Here is an 18,786-nt window from a genome sequence, read left to right on the forward strand (position 1 = left end):
GATACACAGAGCAAGCCTCCTCCGGGCAGAGGGAGGGAGGCGGCGGGGCCGGGAGGCCTGTCTGAGCGGGATCTGCCAAGTGACTGGTATGGCTGTGGCAGTGGGGAGGCGGGCACAGGGGCTGGAGAAGTGAGCAGAAGCCCCTCTCGGAGGACCTGGATTGGCACCTAGACTTTGTCCTGGGGCAGGCAACGCGGATACTTGCAGAGGTCAGGCAGAGGCACCTCGGGCTGCCCTCTCTGCATCAAGGGCAGGGGCGGGGAGCTGGGCTGGCCTGGGGGCAGCGGGGAGACAGCCTTGGCCTATGGCAATGGCCAAGGAGAAGGGAACCAGGGGCTCGGGCCCACATTTCTGGCCTCCTAAACAAATCCCCCCCGAAACCTCCAACCAAGACTCTCCTTGAACAATCCTGAGTCAGCCGCTCTGAGCCTGCTTCTCAACCAGCCCTGACCTTGGGCTCTGACCTGGGCTCACTCAGGCCAGTTTAGTGAGAATCCCTCAGCCTCGAAACCCAATCCGACTCCTCATCCTCTGCTCTCGACGTCTCATCCCCCCGGGCTGCCGGCAGCAAGAGTCCTGTCAAGTCAGTGTAGCCGGAATCCCCGAGCCCTGGTGTCTCCTCTTAGTACTTTTCCATCCACTGACCCTCCCCCCGCTCCTCGGCTGTAAATCCCCTCTTGTCCTTGTCGTATTCCAAGTTGAGCCCCATCTCTCTCCCCTGCGGCAGAACCCCCCTGCGGCAGTCCCTTGAATCGAGTCTGCCTTACTGTCTTCAGCAAGTGTAACTGAATAATTTTTCTTTAACACCTGTCCACACCCCAGGTAATTCCAACTGTTTCACTGTTTGAAGATAAAACACCCATCGTATCCCAGGGGCTGGCTAACGAGCTTGCATTCATTTCAGGCACGGTGTGGGGACGCATGACGCATGACGTGGCTCCCTCCAGCGGCATAATCTCCACCCCGTGTCCTTATCTTCAGTTTGAATACAAGGCCGAGCACAGAATCAGTCAGAATTTCTGATCTTCCCTGCGCCCCCCAGCTCTGCTCCTCCCAAGGCTTCTGTCTCAGCAAATGGCAGCTCCATCCTTGCCAAACATCTCAAAGTTGTCTTTCACACCCCACGTTTGATCCTTGAACAAATCCTGCTGGATCTGCCTTTAAAATCAACCCAGAACACCACTGCCATTGCCGCCTCCCTGGTCTGAGCTGCTCACGTTACTTGCCTGGCTTCACTCGCTAGCCCCTAGCTGGTCTCTGTTTCTTAACACAGAGCCGGACTGGTCCTGCTATACGCCAAGTCAAATCATGTCTCTCCTCTGCTCAGAACCTCCTGAGGCTTCCACCCGACTCAGAGTAAATGTCAGAGTCCCTGCAATGGCCTATACAGGCCATGATCTATCCCCTCCCCCTATCACCTCTCCCACCTTGTTTTCTTCTACTCCTCCCCTGCCCACTCAGCTTCAGCCACACTGCTCTCTCATTATCCCCCTACCCCAGGGCCTTTGCACTGGCTGCTCCCTCTTCCTGGAAACTCCTTTCCCAGGATATCTCCATGGCTTGCTCCCACCCTCCTTTAAGTCTTTGCTCCAAGGTTCCCTTCCCAGTGAGGTCTCCTTGAAGCCCAGATTTAAGATCACAACCTGCTACCCTCACTTCTACCCCCCCCCACTTTATTTTTCTCCCTGGCTCTTAGCACCTGCACACCCTACAATGCACTTAGTAATGCTGTTTGTGCTGTCTCTTCTCCCCAGTGCCGTGCATCCAGTGGGTGCTCAATGAGTGGAAGAGTGTCTTAGATGGAAATTTCACACCCCTCTGTGCTTCTTTTGGGTATTTCGTAAGAGAGTGTGGTCCCTGAGACATACTTCCCTTGGGCTGTCCTGGCTTTGACCGCCCAGGACAGGGTTCCCAGCCTGTAGGTCATCTAGCCCCACCTACATGCACACTAACCACCGTCTCAAGCCCGTATCTGAGGGGCTGGTTTTCAAACGTGTACAGATACTCGGATGATGAAAAGAGCAATACTGAGCTTCCTTGTAGCTGTTTGGCCACCATATATTTTCTTTGTCAACCAATACCCTCAATATCACCTTTATTGCATGGAGGTCCTCCTCCTCAAAATAGCTGGGAATGCCTTGCCTAGGGCCAGAAAAGGGATCTAATAAACAAGTCTGGAGACCCTTGGCCATCCTTCATGTGGGTTCCTGCCAGGGACATTGCCCACAATTACTCTCACCCGCCCCCAGGCAGAGTAGTGGCCGCCTACAGTGAACGCAGGCTCGCCCACCAGAGGAAGGCAATTCATAATCCGTTAACCTTGAATTCTGCCAGCCCTGTCTCTCCACAAGCTGGGGGTGCTTGGAGCAGTTCTCAGCTTGGGCAGAATTCAAATCAGCTCTTGCAATCAACAGGCAATTAACTGTTGCACACCCTGGGCATCCGAGCACCATGCGCTGTGCAGGGTGAAGGGAGTTCAGGGGACATGGTCATCTCAGAGCAGAGGAGGGATGGGTGCTCACAGTTGGGCAATCCCATTTTGCACAAGAGAGACTGAAAAGGTTTGTGCAAATTTGGTCAGCTGCTCTTGGTTCAGCTGTTAATAATAGCGGCTAGCATTTATTGAGCACCTACTGTGTGCCAAATGCTTTTTATAGGCAGAATCCCATGACAACAGCCCAATATTCCTCCCCTTTTTATAGATACGGAATTGAGGTTCAGAGAGGCTAAGTGACTTGTTCAAAGCCCACAGCTGGTCAAGCCCCAGAGTGGCCTGACCCCAAAGTCAGTATTCTCGACCATTCTGCCCCCACCCCAATCTTAAAGATTTGGGGTGGCAGCCTCCGTGCGGCACCCCTGCCTGGCAACTACAATTTTGTGTCTGGCATGGGACCTCTTTCTGTTACGCTGCTTAGGATCTCAGGGAGGGATGGCCTGCGAGGGGAAGCCCATTTGTCATACCCAACACTGGCATCCTGTGTGGGGCACTTCTTTGTCACTACCTGCTGTTTCATGCCATGATAGGGAGCCCAGGGGACCGCAGTTTCATCCTGCCAGGGGAGCCCTTGCTGTTGGTTCATACAGCCAGAGTCCCCCGGGTGACCCCGAGGGGAATCACAAGCCCTCAGACTCTGCAACCCTGCATTCCTGGCGGGGCACCCCTCCTGCCTGGTCCTGCAGCTCCAGGTTCAGCATGAGGCGCCCCTTCCAGGGGGTCCCGCTGCTCCTCGGCTATGGGAAGCCCAGCAAACTCTGCAGGTCAGGCCTTTCGGGGCTCCCTCCTGGGGGGGTCCTGCTGGTCCATGTCCCTCATGGGGAGCCCCAGCAGGCTCTGCCCTCCTCTCCCGCGGGCGGGGCGTCTCCGGCTCTTGAGTGGGCTGCCCCCTCCCGGCCGGTTTTGTCGCCCCACGGGCCCGGTGGGAAGGATCTTGCTCCGAGAGCGCCTGTCTGATATCCTTCTTGCTTTTCTGGCCCTTCACTTGGGTGCGGGTCTCCTTCGCGGGCGTCCCTTCATCTCCGGGTCTCCCGCCCGCGCCCGGCCTGGGGCGCCCCCTCTCCCCGCGAGGGCGGGCGCCGGAACAGTGTCGCCGGCCGCCTGCAGGTGTCTCCCCACGGAGGGGCGCGCGGCCCTGCGCCGTGGCCGCTGCCAGGCGCCAGCGGCTCCTCGCCGAGGTGCACTCGCGCTCCGGGCTCCGGGCGCGCCGGAGCCGCTCCGCCGCCGCCGCCGCCCGCCCCCCGCGCGCCCCCCGCCCGGGGGGGCCATGGGTCCGCGCCGCCGATCGCAGGCGCCCGAGCCCCGGGGCGCGGCGGGCAGCGGCCGCTGACGCGGGCGCCGGCTGCCAACTTCGCGCGGAGCTCCCCGGCGGCGCGGTCCCGGCGGCGCGGGCGGCATGAAGACGAGCCGCCGCGGCCGAGCGCTCCTGGCCGTGGCCCTGAACCTGCTGGCGCTGCTCTTCGCCACCACCGCCTTCCTCACCACGCACTGGTGCCAGGGCACGCAGCGGGTGCCCAAGCCCGGCTGCGGCCAGGGCGGGCGCGCCAACTGCCCCAACTCGGGCGCCAACGCCACGGCCAACGGCACGGCCGCCCCCGCCGCCGCCGCGGGGAACGGCCCCCCTGGCGGCGCGCTCTACAGCTGGGAGACGGGCGACGACCGCTTCCTGCTCAGGAATTTCCACACCGGCATCTGGTACTCGTGCGAGGAGGAGCTCGGCGGGCTCGGTGAGTGAGCGGCGGCGCCGGCGGGCTGGGCTCCCGGCCCCCCCGGGCTGCGCGGCCCCGAGCCCCAGACCCGCGCTCGCTCCTCCAGGCCGGGCCGGGCGAGGGGCCCCGCGCCGCCGCCGGGACGCGTCCCCCGCGCGCCGCAGGCTCGGCCGGACGTTCGGGGGCGGGGGAGGCGCGTGGGGCAGGTCCGGGGGGTGGCATGCTGGCGTTCCGGACGCTCCGCCGTGGCAAGGCTCCATCCGAGCGCCAGGCGCCTTTGGGGACGTCGCCGCGTCCTGGGGAGGCGCGTCTCCCGGGCACCCACCCCAGCGGCCGGGCGGAGGGGCGCGCGTTCCTTTCCGCGCCAGAACTCGTCTCCAAGCTCGCCCCCTCCCCCTCTTTCCTTCGCGAGGCACCGGGTACCTCCCACCCATCCCGTCCCGCCTGGGGGGCGGGTGCAAGGACTGTCGCTACGGGCCGCCCCTCCCACCGCGGATCCACAGGGCCCGGAGCCGAGGGGGTCATTCTACCCCCATCCCCAACCCGCGCCAAACGGCTCCCGGACGGGGCTTGGGAAGCACGGGAGTGAGAGTGGGACAGTCCGGTGGGTTCCGGGAGGAGCCCTTCGTGTCCTGCCCCCCGCCCCGGAGAGGACGCTGCGGAAGGGAAGGGAGGCAGGCAGGAAAGCGGGAGCGCTCGGAGAGGCTCCGGTCCGAATGGGGGGTGACTTTTCAGAAGGCCGATCAAACTGCTCCCTTTGCCCGCACTCCTTCCTGTGCCCGCCGGAGGGAGGCAGCCAGGGCGGTGGTGAGCGCCCCGGGCGCAGCGCAGCGAGGCTACGGCAGGGCTGGGGAGAGCTGCCCGACAGCGGCGTCCGGCTGCCAGGGGTGCTGGTCCCCACAACCCGGAACCCCCGAGTCGATGTTGCTACAAGTCCAGGTGTGGGGACCCTCCTGAGTGAATTGACCTCTTTCTCCAAGGTTAAAGCTCCTCCGTGCATGCACAGCTCTGATGTCAGCGTGGTAACAGTGTGTACTCAGATGTGATGGGAGTGGGCACGACCCCCAGTTTGCCCGGAATAGGCCATTGGCCTAACCCGTTTGAAGGACAGAGGGAAGGTGTAAAATAAACCCAAAGAGGCTGCTCCCTCTGCCTGCAACTCCCTTCCCCACATCTTCCCTGGCCAGCTCCTTCTCAGCTCCAGTGGGACCTCCAGACCTGCCTTCTGGGGCAGGTCTCCTGGAGAGAACCATCCCCCTTCCGAGGCAGGGTCTCCCTGTCTTTGTATCTCATCACCACCTTCATCCCCCTCATCACACTTGGCACAACCTGAAATTTTCTGAGGCCTGCCTTTGGTCACTAGCTTATTGTCCCCTGTCCCCACAGGATGTCACTGTGAGGGCAGGGCCTGAGCCGTCCCCAGCCTCTGGGTAGTGTCTAGCGCATAGTAGGTGTTCAGTTTGCAGGATAAGTGTTGGCTGGGCCTCGGCACGACGAACCAGAGGTTTCCTGGTGTGCTGCCTGCTCTGTCTCGCCTCTGGGGGTGCCCGACCGAACTTTTCTGCGACCACCTGCGCGATGCTGGCTGTTTGCCGTGACACTGGGCCTCTGAACAGGGCCCCGCCCCGGACCAGTTTACCCGGTCAGACTCACTTCTGGTGTGCTCTCAGGACTCGAGTTTTTACTCTGGGAGGTAATAAAAAAAATTAACCTCAAAAGGCATCTTGGCTAAAATTCCCTGCTTTCCACTCAGCCCAACCCTGACCTCTCCCCCGGAGGCCTCGTCCTGCCTTGTCCAGGGGCACAGCTGCACTCTGGGTAGAGGTCTCCACACACGGCCGTCACCTCTCACCACGTTTCTTCTTTGTGTCAAAACTCGGCCTCCTCATCCCTTCCTCTATGCACACACTCAAAAATGCAAGGCTGCGTCTCTGGAGCGGAGTTGTCTTGTCCCTTCCTCACGGCGGTCCTGGCCCTCGCTGACCAGCTGAGCCTCTGAATTGTTTGCGGTCTTTCCCGGCCTCTCCCTGAAGGTCACGGCTCCGACTCGGGCAGTAGCTCATCCGGGGCTTGACACAGGATGTTTAAGCCTGAGCATTTTTAAAAATTATTAATTGAAAAACACTTAAAAACAATGTTGGCTTACATTACTGAGCCCTTAATGTGCATCAGGTGCTGTTAAAACCACTCACCTGCTGGATCGTGTTGAATCCTCGCCAACCCCCTAAGGCAGGCCCTTCCAGGGTGTCTGCTACTCAGAGGAGGAGGTCAAGGCCTAGAGAGGGTTTCGTCCAGGCCCCACAGCTGCTGAGGGGCCTGAATCGTCTTCTGGGGCAGAAAGGACTCTGGGTGAAGTGATAAGGGGGGAGAATAGTACAGTTGGGGGTTGGAGGAGGGGGTGCTTTGGGGGGCTCAGCATAAGACCCTCACCCCCAGTCCTCTGTTAGTAAAAATCTGGATGGTTAGTTAGTTGCGTAAATAAAACAAACTCGCAGTTTTCTCTTTCCTCTTGATCACTGTTGGCTAGAGATCGCCCCTCCCAGAAAACCACAATTTTCCTCCCTGGGAGCTTGGAAAATAGTGATCAGCCTGTCAGTGCTGGTGAGAAATTGGGGAGGTCTGAGCCAGCTTGGCTGTTTCCCTGGCTGATGGCAGTGCCCAAATCCTGCCTCTCCACCGCTGTGGCTCTGAAAGGGTGGCTGGAAGTCCCTGGCCTCAAACTTTTGTTGCTATGACAACCTTTCTTCTGGGTTCTGTGACCATTTTAAAATTTATTTTCTACTTGAAGGGGAAAAAACACCCCAACACCCCCCCAATAAAATCCTGCCCTTCCCCGTCCGCACCCCTGAGCACATGGAGGACCAACTTCCTTCCCTCCCGCCCAGGAGGCTACAGGCAGGGCCTGCTTGCTTTCTCTGCATTTTCTGTTCACCCCAATGGAACCGCCAACCAGGAAATCCTAACCTCGCCGTGAGAAGGAGCTGCTGAATGTCCCTGCCTCTCCAGTGCCCGTTCTGTAATTTCTGTCTGTGCTCAGAGCAACCTCTCCCCGCTCTGGGCAGCCACAGGGAGATCTAATAAGCCCCTTTTCCCACACTAAAAATCGACGGCGTTCACAAAGAAAACTGCAGCCTGTCCTAAACAGACACAATTTCACCAGACTTGGCACAAAGAAACCTTTTCTCCTGCCTCCAAGAAGGAGCATCCACCTCCTTCAACAAACAGAAATGGAAGCGTGGCCTCACACCGAATCACCGGGGGCCCTTCACACAAATTGGATTTCTCTTCCGAATTAGATGCTCAAAGGGCTGGGGGGGTGCAGACGCGGGCGCTCTTGGGGGCGGGGGCAGCAGAGTAAAGGCCTGGAGGAGGGGCGGGTGAAGGTCTGGAGGTGGGGGAGATGGGGTGGCGGGTGGGGGCCAACCGGGAACACAGCTGATGCTGGACCTCACACTGTGTGTGTTTGAGCCTGAGGCAATGGGCGGCTCGGGAGACGGAGGGGGCGGCAGGGTCTAGGAGGGCTTGCGAGGAGAGGACGGCTGGAGGGAGGTGGGACGGGGCAGCCAGAGAGAAGGGAGGACAAGTCACGGGAAGCAGGAGTGGGATGTTGGTGCTCTGGCTCTACACCCACTCTCTCCCCTGTATCAGGGGCGCGATGCCCGTTCCCTCCCGTGACGAACGGAAGGCCAGGCGCTGGCTCTTTTTCAGCAGTGAGGTTTGGGCAAGAGCCTCAGTTGGCTGCCCTGTAGAATGGGGATCAGAGTGGCTGGCACCTGTCTGAGGTGCAAGGATTCAGTGAAATGGTGCAGGGAAGCTTCGGGCACCTGCTGGCTGTGGGGGGGCACCTGCCACCTCCGTGCTGCCGCCCTTCTGAGCACCCACATCTCTCCCCAGGACTTCCACAGCGGCCCTACCCCCTGCTTCCGCCATTGCCCCTCAGTCCGCTCTCCACCCAGGAGCAGAGTAATCGTCAGATCCTGTCCCTCCTTTGTGCAGCCCCCTCCAATGGCCTCACTTAGAGTCAAAGCCACGTCCTCCCCAGGCCTAAGGTGGCCCTCAGCCCTCCCTGCTCTGGCCCTCACTGAGCAACTCTCTTCTCCTCCTCCACGGTCACTGACTCCTGCCACACCGGCCCCCAACACCAGGCACACTTGCCTCCGGGCCTTTGCACTGGCCCTTCCCTCTGCTTGGAATGCTCTTCCCCCAGATCGCCACAAGGCTATTTCTGGAAACTTCTTTAAGTCAGTGCTGAGGTCTCTCCAAGCACCCGATTCAAAATTGACCCATCCGCTTTTCCTGCTTGAGTTTTCGTCTGGCATTCGCCACCATCGACTGTACCTCAGTGTCACATGTTTGCTTTGAGTGTTGTCTGCGAGTGGCGTGACGGTGGTTCGTCTGCCGCGCTCACAGCCGGCTCCCGGTGCTCAGGACCCCGGCGCATGGTAGGTGCTCGGCAGCATGCAGGTGAGTGCAGCTTCCTGTTGTGACTGTTTGTGTCGGTCCTCCCCTGGGCTCGGAGTGTCTTCTTGCAACGCGGGGGGGGGGGGGCCAGGGCCCCTCCCGCTCCTGCTCAGGAGGGGAAGCCCCAGCTGCCCCCACGCCTTGCTTGCTTCCCCTTCTTTTTCTACAGAAACCCTAGCTCTTCTGCCCCTTAACTCACACGGCTGCATTTTCACGAGTGTGAGGACACGTGATGTCCCCAGCCAGGGGTCTTCCAGTGCGTGACGTGTGCTGGTGTACTGTTAGAGGGGCCACGTGTTAGGAGTGTCTGCTGGGCAAAGATTCGGTCTACGAAAGGCCTGGCTCTTACCTTCCACCAATGTCCCTTCCTTCATTCCCATATCAGCCCTATGAGGTGGGTGCCATGGTTACGCCCATTTTCCAGATGAGGAAAGGGAGGCACAGAGAGGTGAAGTGACATGCTCAAGGTCATGCAGCTTCCAAGCCGCAGAGTTGGGATGTGCACCCAAGCAGAAGGCTCCAGAGCCGCGTCTTGCCTGCTATGCTGCGCTGCACCCCCCACCCCTAACCCGGTTCATCCAGGCTCCTCGGGCTCCTCCAACAGGCCTTGTTGGGAAGAGCACTGCACTAGGAGTCATGAGCCCTGGGTTCGAGTCCAGGCTCCAATGCCAACTTGCTGAGCGACTTTGGATAAGTCACACTCCCTCTCTCTCTAGGCTTTTCTTCCCTCGTGTGTCAAATGAGGGTTTGGTTTTGTTTTCTTGTCTGGATGATGGAGGCGGCAGAGCGGCCCACGACCACAGCCTTCAGGGTCAGACAGTCCAGGCTCCAGCCCCCAGGCCGCCGCTCACCTGCTGTGTGGCCTCTGGTAGGGGCTTGCCCTCTCTGGGCCTCAGTTTCCTTGCCTGGGACACGAGGATGATAATATCTGCCTCACGAGAGCATCCTTGGGGTTAAAGCAGATAACGCGGGTGCCTGGCTGGCACTCAGCAAGCGCTCGATAAATGGCGCTTGCTGTGACCTGACCGTGTGTCAGAGGCTGCAGACCCACGGCCCGCGGGCCAGATCCGAACTGTCTCATCTGTTTAATTTGGCCCTGTGGTGTTTACAGTGTCTTTGAATAAGTTGCCAACATTTGAAAATTGAGATGCTTCTCAGAAACATCTGGATTTATGGCTTTTCTCAAAAACCTGGCAGATCTGCGGGCAGCGGGCCCAGGCTCCTAAGGGCGTGGCGGCCGTCCCTTCTGGGAGTTCACAGTCCGCCCCACGCATCCTGCCTCCTCACTGTTGACGTGACTCGCCACCTTCCAGGAGCTCAGGCCTCGGGGTCCCCCTCATGGCTCCTGCTCTCACGTCCCACAGCTCACCCACTGGAGAATCCTGCCAGCTTTTCACTCGGAATCCAGCCCCAGCTGACCACGTCCTCCCAGCTCTGCCCTGGCCTGTGCCCGGCACCTCTCCCCTGGACTAAGGCAGTAGCCCCTCGCTAGGCTCCCTGCTCCTGCCCGTGGCCCCAACCCAGCAGCCAGGGGGATCCTGTTAAATCAAAGTCAGATCCCTTCCCTCCCCTGCTCGGGACGCTCCTGCGTGTTCCGTCTCACTCAGTCACAGCCGCACGTCTAACAAAGCCTGCGGCCCGTTGTGATTTGCCTCCATTGCCTCTCTGACCTCCTCTCCCCACCAGTCGCTTTGCCCCAGCCACACCAGCCTCCTTGCTGGTCCTTGAACAGGCCAAGACCCTCCTGCCTCAGGGCCTTTGCACTTGCTGTTTCTTCTGCTGGGAACTCTTCTCCCAGATATCTGCAAGCCTCCCGTCCTTCTCGGGCAGGTCTCTGCTCAAGTGTCCTCTTCTCAGTGAGGAGCGCACTGTCTAAATGAGCGACCTCACCGCCCCCCAGCACTTCCCCTCCCACCTTATTCCCCCATCACTCTAATTGTTGTCTTACCGACTACGTGTCACACTCATTTATCTTCTTTATTAGCTCTCTCCCCTGCTCGGGTGCTAGCTCCATGGGGGCAGGACTTGGTCCATTTCACATAATGCCACATCCAGAACCTAGATGAGCCGGTACTTAGTAAGGGTTCAGTGAGTATGTGCTGAATGCATTTAGGATTCTAGGAACTTCTCAGGCCTTCTGTGTGCAGCAAGAAGCCTGTCATTCCCATGGACTTGTCAGACGTTCTTTCTCCCGAGAAGAGGCGTTCAGTGGGACGCTGTGAGGAGCTGAAGGGGTCCCCTGTGGTCGTCTCCCCTGTTTAAATTCTGGGGTCCCAGACTCAGAACCATCTTGCAGGGATGCTGTGACCTCGGGCCTCTGTGCTGCCTGTAGGACTGTGGTGGTTAAACTTTTTTGGTCACAAGTGACAGAAGCAGACTTGAGCCCAAATAAGAATAAAGGGGAGTTTACTAGAAGGGTGCTGCTGCCCACGGAGTCCAGGCCAAGGTGGAGTCCCTGGGCCTCGCAGGTCAGGCCTGGGGCCACCTGGAGGCCAGAGTCGTTGGGACCTCACTGGGGTCCAGAGCCACCAACTACAATCCTTCAGGGGCCAGACCGGGAAGCTCAGAGAGTGCTCTAAAGAGGGGTGGGGGGGAGCTGGGGGCATCACCTCGTCTGCAGGGGCAGCTGCTGCTCAGCTCCCGACGACCATTATCACTGCAGGGTGGGGGCCCACGTGGGGCCAAGGTGTCCGTTTTGCCAAAACTCCAGGTTTTTATGTGAAATCTCTTGATGGTTGAAGTTTGGCAACTCATTCAATTAAGAGTAAGCCTGCTCTGCAGGCCAAAAGCAAACATGAGGGGTGAGCAGACCCTTGTCCTGCCCATTTGCAGCCTCTAGGCCACAGCTCTGCTGCTACCGTGACTGGGTTCCCAGCCCCTAGTGGCCAAGTCTGTGGTTCACAGTCTTGAGAGAGAGTCTGATTGGGTGGCGTGGTGCAGGTGGCCGTGGCTGGTCCAGTCTGCTCTCTTCTGGGTGTGGGGGTGTAGGGTTACACACCCCAGTCCTGTGTGTACAGGGGGGCAGAGCTTCGAGCCGGGGGAATGGATTGGGGCTTGGGCAGACATCCCAAAGGAGTCGACCTTGTTATCCAGGACTCCAGGACTCATTGCAGGTGAGAGAAACTCACTTGAAATGGGCTTAAGCAGAAAAGGGACCTGACGGTCTTTCCTGATAGAAAGTCTCGTAAGGGAAGTCCAGGGTGGTGGCGTGGCGTGGCTGGATCGAGCAGTGTGTGGGAATTTGTCTGCCTTCCTCTGGGTTAGCTTCATTCCCAGGTGGACTCTGCCCTGTGGTCATCCCTGGAAGCTTGGAGCTTACCTCCTGTCCTTCCAATAATTGCAATGGAAAAGAGAGATCCTCCTCCCCTAGGATCAAACAGAAGTCCCAGAACTGACTCTCATTGGCCAGCTTGGATTATGTCATCAGCCCTGAACCAATCAGTGTGGCCCAAGGGAACGGATCATGTTGATTGGCCAGCCTTGGTCACATGCCCACCCCTGGGACAGAAGGTGAGGCCAGCTCCCCCTAAACCATGTGGCCCGAGAGTGGAAGAGGGGCATGTCAGCCAGCTCTTGCCACAGTCACGCTGTGTAACAACTGCCACCAAACCTCAGTGGCGTACAATGCAAATACTTACTCAGCTCAAGAGTCTGGGGTGTGAATGATTTAGGCTGCGCCGGGCTCACATATCTGGTGGTCCCTGGCTTCGGCTGCAGTGATGGAGGCAGCCGGGCCTCTTATCCTCAACAGGCTGGCCTGGGCGTGTTCTCATGTGATGTCAAAGATGTGAAAGCCAGAGCAAGCTGACCTGTGCAAGCGCTCTTCACGCCTCGGCTTCCGTCACATTTGCTTACATCCCATTGGCCAAAGCAAGTCATATGGCTGAACCCAGAGTTGCTGTAGGGGCGCTGCAGATTTCCAGGGCCAAGGGCATGGATACGGGGAGGGTTGAAGAACTGGGGCCGTTAAAGCAATCACTCTATCACAGGTGGTTCCTCAAAGTCGGGGGCTGGTCCCAGTAAGAGGGGCAATAGATGCCCCCTACTGGCACAACGAGGAGACATCTGGGAACTGGAGGAATTTGGGGTCGTGCCCTCTATCCCCGACCTAATTCCTTTGAGCCAGGACACTGCAGCTGTGCGTGAGTTCAGAGGTTCTTAGCTGTTTGGTGCTATGGGCTCTATGATGCTGGGGTGAAACCACAGACCTCGGTCCCAGAGAAATGCATCCTCTGAAACATACGGTTTGGCCTATAATTTCCTGAGGCCCATCCCTGGAGACCACACCAGGTTGAGAATCTGATCCATCTGGTGTTTCCCAAACTTGACTATGCCCCAGAATCATCCAGAGAACTTGTTCAAATACAGATTCCCAGGCCCTTGCTCTTGGACCTTCTTCTTGGTGCTCCTGGGGTGAGACCCAGGAATCTGCATTTCTAACCAGCTCGCCAGGGCTTTCTGAAGCCCAGCAGGTGTGGGCACCGGTGCTCTGATCCAGCCTTCTCATTTTGCATCTGGGAATGAGGCAGTGGGCAGGGCTGGTGCTGGCTTCTGCAGAATGTGGGGCAGAGCGGCCCCCGGCTGGGGCCCCTGACTGCCAGCCCACCTCTGCCTCCATTGCCACCCCTCCTGGGACCACCTTCCTCTCGCTGCTCTGCCTCGCTGGCCTCCCTGCAGTCCCAGCCACACCAGGCTTGTTTTCCACTGCAGGGCGTTTGCTCTTGCTGGTCCCTTGCCCGAATTTCCTTCCTCTAAATATGAAGAAGTGACCTTTTGGGTCTCAGCTCAGCTGTCTCGTCCTCCGACCCTCCCCACTCTTTTCTTCACCGCACATACTGCTTGCTGAAGTGACCTTGTTTATTTACTTCTGTGCGTGTCTATGGTTTGTATCTGTCATCCTAAAGTGAGCACCTCAGGGCAGGATAGAGACTGTATTCCACTTGTCACCGTGGTGTCACAGGACCAGAAGGCACTGGTCCTTAGGCAGTGGCAGGATCCCTTTGGATTGGAGAGCTGAACCCCGGGTCTCACCGTCCCGGGATGTCTCGTCGGTCCACGGAATGTGCACATTACCTTGGAAATGCTCAGAACAAAATTAACCATTGAGAGCTGCTGGGAGGGCCGGGTTGTATGTGTGGGGGGAGAAGGTGACTGAGAAGGATCAGACAGCTGAGCCAGGAGGCCCTCCTGGCTGGTGGGGAGCACCCCACGGCTCCCAGGCCTGTTCCAGAGGGCGGAGCCCGGGGCCCTAGGGCTCCCCAGGTCTTGGTCAGAGGCGAGGGGGAGGGCCCTCAGCAAATGAACGGAGGCCCGGGCCGGTTCTCACGGACCCTGGGGAGATGTGGTCTGGGTGAGGACACTGTGGAGACCGTGGTGCAGAACAGAGCAAGTGGGAGTTTTTCCTCTTTGGAGTGTTCAGAGGAAACGTGGTTCTCAGTTTCCTCATCTGAAAAGTGGAGTGACAGCAGTACCTCAGTTTCCTCATCTGAAAAGTGGGGTGACAGCAGTACCGAGCTCTGGAATGGCTCCTTCCTGGATTCCTGGTTGCTTTATATCTGCTCTACCCGGGAGGCCAGAGTCTCTGTCCACAAGTGGATACAGCAGGACTGGACTCTGTCATTGGTCCTAGCTGGGGGGTGACGTCGAAGAGATGAAAGGTGGCCTGGCCCCAAGCTGCCCGAGCTGAGGCTGCCTGCTCCTCACTTTGGGATGACACGGCTGTAGGGTACAGGGTCCTCTCCCAGGGGCTGCCCCCTTCCCTGCTGGCGGAGACCAGAGCGGGGTGTCGGGGTTCCAGCTTCTGGAAGCAAAGCTGGAGCCTGGGGGAGGGGCAGCGGCTGTGCGGCCTTGTCCTGTGTCCCAGCCTCTCAGAGATAGCAGAGTTACACCCAGGATCTGAGGGGGACCTAGAGAAAGGCCGAGACCAGACAGAGGAGCCAGGAAGGGAGGTAGTGAGAGAGGGCGAGAGAGACAGGGAGCAAGGGAGACACATGCAGAGGGGGAGAGAGACGGAGAGAGACAGAGGGACACAGGGAGAGAGACCCAGACACAGGGACACACACACAGCTAGAGATACACAGAGATAAACTGACAGACAGAAACCGAGAGAAACAGAGAAAGTGAAAGGGAGAGATACAGAGAGAGAGACAGAGAGAGACAGAGGAACAGATACACGTGCACACACACACACACACACACACACACACACACACACAGAGCAGGCCTGAGGAGCTGGAAAGGCGAGGCGAGTGAGGGAGCCTGAAATAGCCCGGGGGAGGCGGGAAGGAGCCCATATGGCCCTTTCTCGATGCTCTTTTCCAGGAGGGGCTGAGTCCATGGCAAGAGGAGAGCCAGGGGTGGGCTCTCCGGGGCCTCAGCCCTCGGTGAGGGGCAGGTGGGGAGGCAAGGTGGCCAGGCCGGACCCTCCCTCACCCTGCTCCCTCCTCCCTTCACCCCTCCACTCTTGGTGGCAGTGGGTGGGCTTGGTGTTTTGATGTTGAGGGGCTTCAGCCCATCACAGCTCACTAGCACCTCCCCAAACCGTCCCAAGTAAATAATAATAATGATAATGATAACAACAACAACAACAACAACAACAACGAAAACAACAATAGATTCTTATGTAGAGTATGAATAGAATAACAAAAACATCTTAGGAAACTATGCTATTTTTATTAGTCATTCTCAACCTAAGTAAACTCAGCCTGTGGGAGGCAGCATCTCAACGAGCCGACTGGCTCTGAGGCCTGTCCCGTCTGGGACACACTTGTGGAGCCCCACTCCCCTCTGTCCGTGTGCGGGTGTCCCCTTCTCTCTGGCCTCTCTCTGCCCTGCTTGCTCTATCAGAGGGTCCAGTGCAGGAAGAGGGGACGGGGAGGCTTAAATCCCCGCTCCTGTGTGCCCCCACGCTCTCGGCTGCCACTCGTGTCCCCTGCTGCCCCCCTTCGCCTGGACCCCACCTCGGGAGGGTTCCTCTGGGTGGTCCTGGAGGAAGCACAGAGGCAGGGACACCTTCCCCAGGGCACGTTGGGTGGGGTGGACACAAGTCTCAGGGTCCCGCTCACTGAGACCTGCACTTGGAGGCCTACCCGGCGTCTTAGATGAACCAGTTCCAGACAGACTCCTGCTCTCTGCCCTCACCCGCGGGATAGGCCAGGGCATGCCGCCCTAACCACTGCAAATCTGGGAGGGTTCCGACAGCCCTGGGGCTCTGTCCCGTGCTGTCCACCCCAGGGACCCAGATGAAAGGGGCTCATCTCTGGGCTCCCGTGGCTGCTGGGGCAGGAAAGGGGGGTGAGTTTCTGTCTAGAAGTGGCACATGCCATTTGGCTTCCATTTCATCGGCCGAAGCAAGTTGACTAGTCACATCTCACCTCCTTGGGGGCTGGGCAGTTGCAGTCCTGCGTGTGCTAGAGAGCGGAGAGCTGGGAAGATTGGTGACAGCACAAAGGACGGCCACTCCCCCACCTACCCCTCTCAGCCCTGTTTCAACAAAGGACGACGAAGTCTTTCTAATTTCTCAGGGAAAACCTCAGAATCAGCTTTAACTTCTCCCTCTCTCTCTCTCTCTCTCTCTCTCACGCACACACACACACACACACACACACACACACACACAGACCCAACATTCAACCCATCAGCAAATCCTGTTGGCTCTTTTTAAAAATACATCCAGAGTCCAACCATTTCTCACCCTCTCCTCTGCCACCCTGGTCTGAGCCAGCACCATCTCTTGCCTGGATGACCCCAGCTCCCCCGTCACTGGTCTTCCTGCCTCCGCTTCTCCCCCACAGTCTGCTGAAGGATCCTACTACACATCTCATGGCATCCCTCTGCTCAAACCCTCCGGTGGCTCCCGTGTCACTTGGGTAAAGCCAAAGTCCTCCCAGTGGCTACAAGACCTGACATAGCATGTCCCGTTGTCCCTCTGCCTCATCCCACTACATCTTCCTTGCTCCCTCTGCTCCAGCCCCAGTGTCCTCTTGGCTTTTGCATAAACACCCCGTGGCGTGTTCCTGCCTCAGGGCCTTTGCATGTTCAGTTCCCTCAGCCTGAACACTCTTCCCCCAGATTTCCACTCCCTCACTTTAATAAAATGTCCCCTTTTGTGTGAGGTCTTCCGTGCTCACTGTGTTTAAAATGGCGGCCCCCATCCCAGCGCACCCTCTTCCACCACTCAGCTGAATTTTTTTCATAACGTTTCTCCCATGAGACATTCTGTCAGTCGCTGGATCTACCGCAATGTTCCAGTGATAGGCAGCCTGCACTTTGAGGATCACTGTCTGCATTGACTCTTTGTTTTATGGACAAGGATACTCAAGTCTTTGCAGGGGAAAGGACCTCCCCAAAACCGTGTCCCAGTCGCTCACAGAGCCAGCGCTGCAACCTGGACTGCTTCCCCTGAGCCCTGGCTTCTAGTGGCTGGTCCTTGATTATCCCTTAAAGACCCACAAACTCTCACCTTTAGTTTCGTGACTTAATTTGTCAGAAGAACTGTTATTTCAAAAATGCCCCTCCCCGGCCCCCAGAAAGCCACATTTCCCGGGACCGGTAGGAAGTGGACGGTTAGAATTACTCCGAAGGGAAAACTTCAAATTGTCACTAATTCTTTCATTCCCTTTCATGAACACCTACTATGTGCCAGGTTTAGTCCAGGTGCAGGGATTACGGCAGGAAACAAGACAGAGGAAGTTTTTGATCTCCTGCTGCTTACATTCCAGAGCAGGAAACAGACAGCAAGAGGTTGGTCATTCAATTGTGCGTTTAGCCTTGATTTATTGACCCCCTACAAAGGCCACTGTGGACTCAGTGGTGGGCAAAACAAAGGCCTTGTCTTGCTGGAGCTGACGTTCTAGAAGGGACAGGCAATGAGAGCGGGTTTATTGCTCATCGTGGGTCATGTGGCACCAGATTCCGGCCCTAAGGACCCTGGGGCTCGGGTTAGGGAGCAGTGGGATCTCCTGTGGGGGTGAAGGCTGGCAGGCCACTCGCTGCTTGCACAGGTGTTCCTGATTGCAGAAGCCGGTCGCATCTCTGTGAGTCTTCGAGCCTGCTCCTCATTTCCCCTCTAATGGTGACGGAATGGGATTTTGAGACCTATGATCGTCTTTCCGTATATGAACCCTCACCTTCCAGCCAAGTTGTTCTGACTCTTAAAGTATTTTCCAGGATACTTATTTCTATCTTGAAAGATTTGTCCTCCTTTGTAATAAGAGATTATTTGAAAGCTTCTTTGGTCTTCATTCATTCATTCATTCATTCAACACATTTATCAAGCACCCACTCTGTTCCAGGTTCTCTCCTGTGCACCAGGAATACTTGGTGAACTTCATGAATGAGGTTGCTGCTCGCAAGGAGCTCACATTCCAGTGGAGGGAGAGAAAATAAATGAGTTAAGAAAATAGATAACTCAATAATTTCATATAGACCTAAGTGCTATGAAAGAGGGTCATGAAGTAGCACTTGAGGGTGGAGGTTTTTTTGTTTTGTTTTTTTTCATGAGGAAGATAAGCCCTGAGCTAACATCTGTTGCCAATCCTCCTCTTTTTGCTGAGGAAGATTGGCCCTGGGCTAACATCCGTGCCTATCCTCCCCTACTTTGTATGTGGGATGCTGCCACAGCGTGGCTTGATAAGCAGTGCGTAGGTCCGCACTGGGGATCTGAACCTGTGAACCCCGGGCCGCCGAAGCAGAGTCCACAAACTTAACCACTACACCACTGGGCTGGCCCAGAGGGTATTTTTGATGGGGTGTCAGGGAAACTTCTTTGAAGGGGTGACATTTGAACTGAGACCTGAGTGACCAGGAGGAGGCAGCCACACAGAGTTCTGGGGTGGGGGGAGCATCCTAGGAGGGATAAGTTCATCCTTGGTGATTGGTCACTTCAGTTTTCTACTTATTCAGTCAATTTTTAGTGAGTTGCGTTTTCTCCGAAAATAATTTATTCATCAAGAGTTTCAAACTTATTTGCATAAAATTTAGCCAAGTATTTTCTTGATTAAAATATTATAGAAAATAAAATATTTTCTTGATTAAAATCATTAAAATAAAAAGTCTCCCTTCGATTAGTTTCCTTTTTGCACTCCTAATCCTGTATATTTGTGTTTTTTCTCTCTGTCTCTT

The 18,786-nt window shown here is 57.2% G+C and overlaps 1 protein-coding gene across 1 annotated transcript in view; it reads left to right on the top strand.

Annotated features, from left to right (window-relative positions):
- Window positions 1–3,890: 3,890 nt before the first annotated feature.
- The window catches only part of GSG1L (GSG1 like), a 212,263-nt gene continuing 197,367 nt past the window's right edge, over window positions 3,891–18,786 (top strand). The window contains exon 1 of the mRNA XM_058569796.1: window positions 3,891–4,221. Within this exon, the coding sequence (XP_058425779.1) occupies window positions 3,891–4,221 (331 nt within the window). The remainder of the gene's footprint in view (window positions 4,222–18,786) is intronic.

The sequence above is a fragment of the Diceros bicornis genome, chromosome 26, assembly GCF_020826845.1.
Source record: "Diceros bicornis minor isolate mBicDic1 chromosome 26, mDicBic1.mat.cur, whole genome shotgun sequence".
Classification (NCBI taxonomy): Eukaryota; Metazoa; Chordata; class Mammalia; order Perissodactyla; family Rhinocerotidae; genus Diceros; species Diceros bicornis.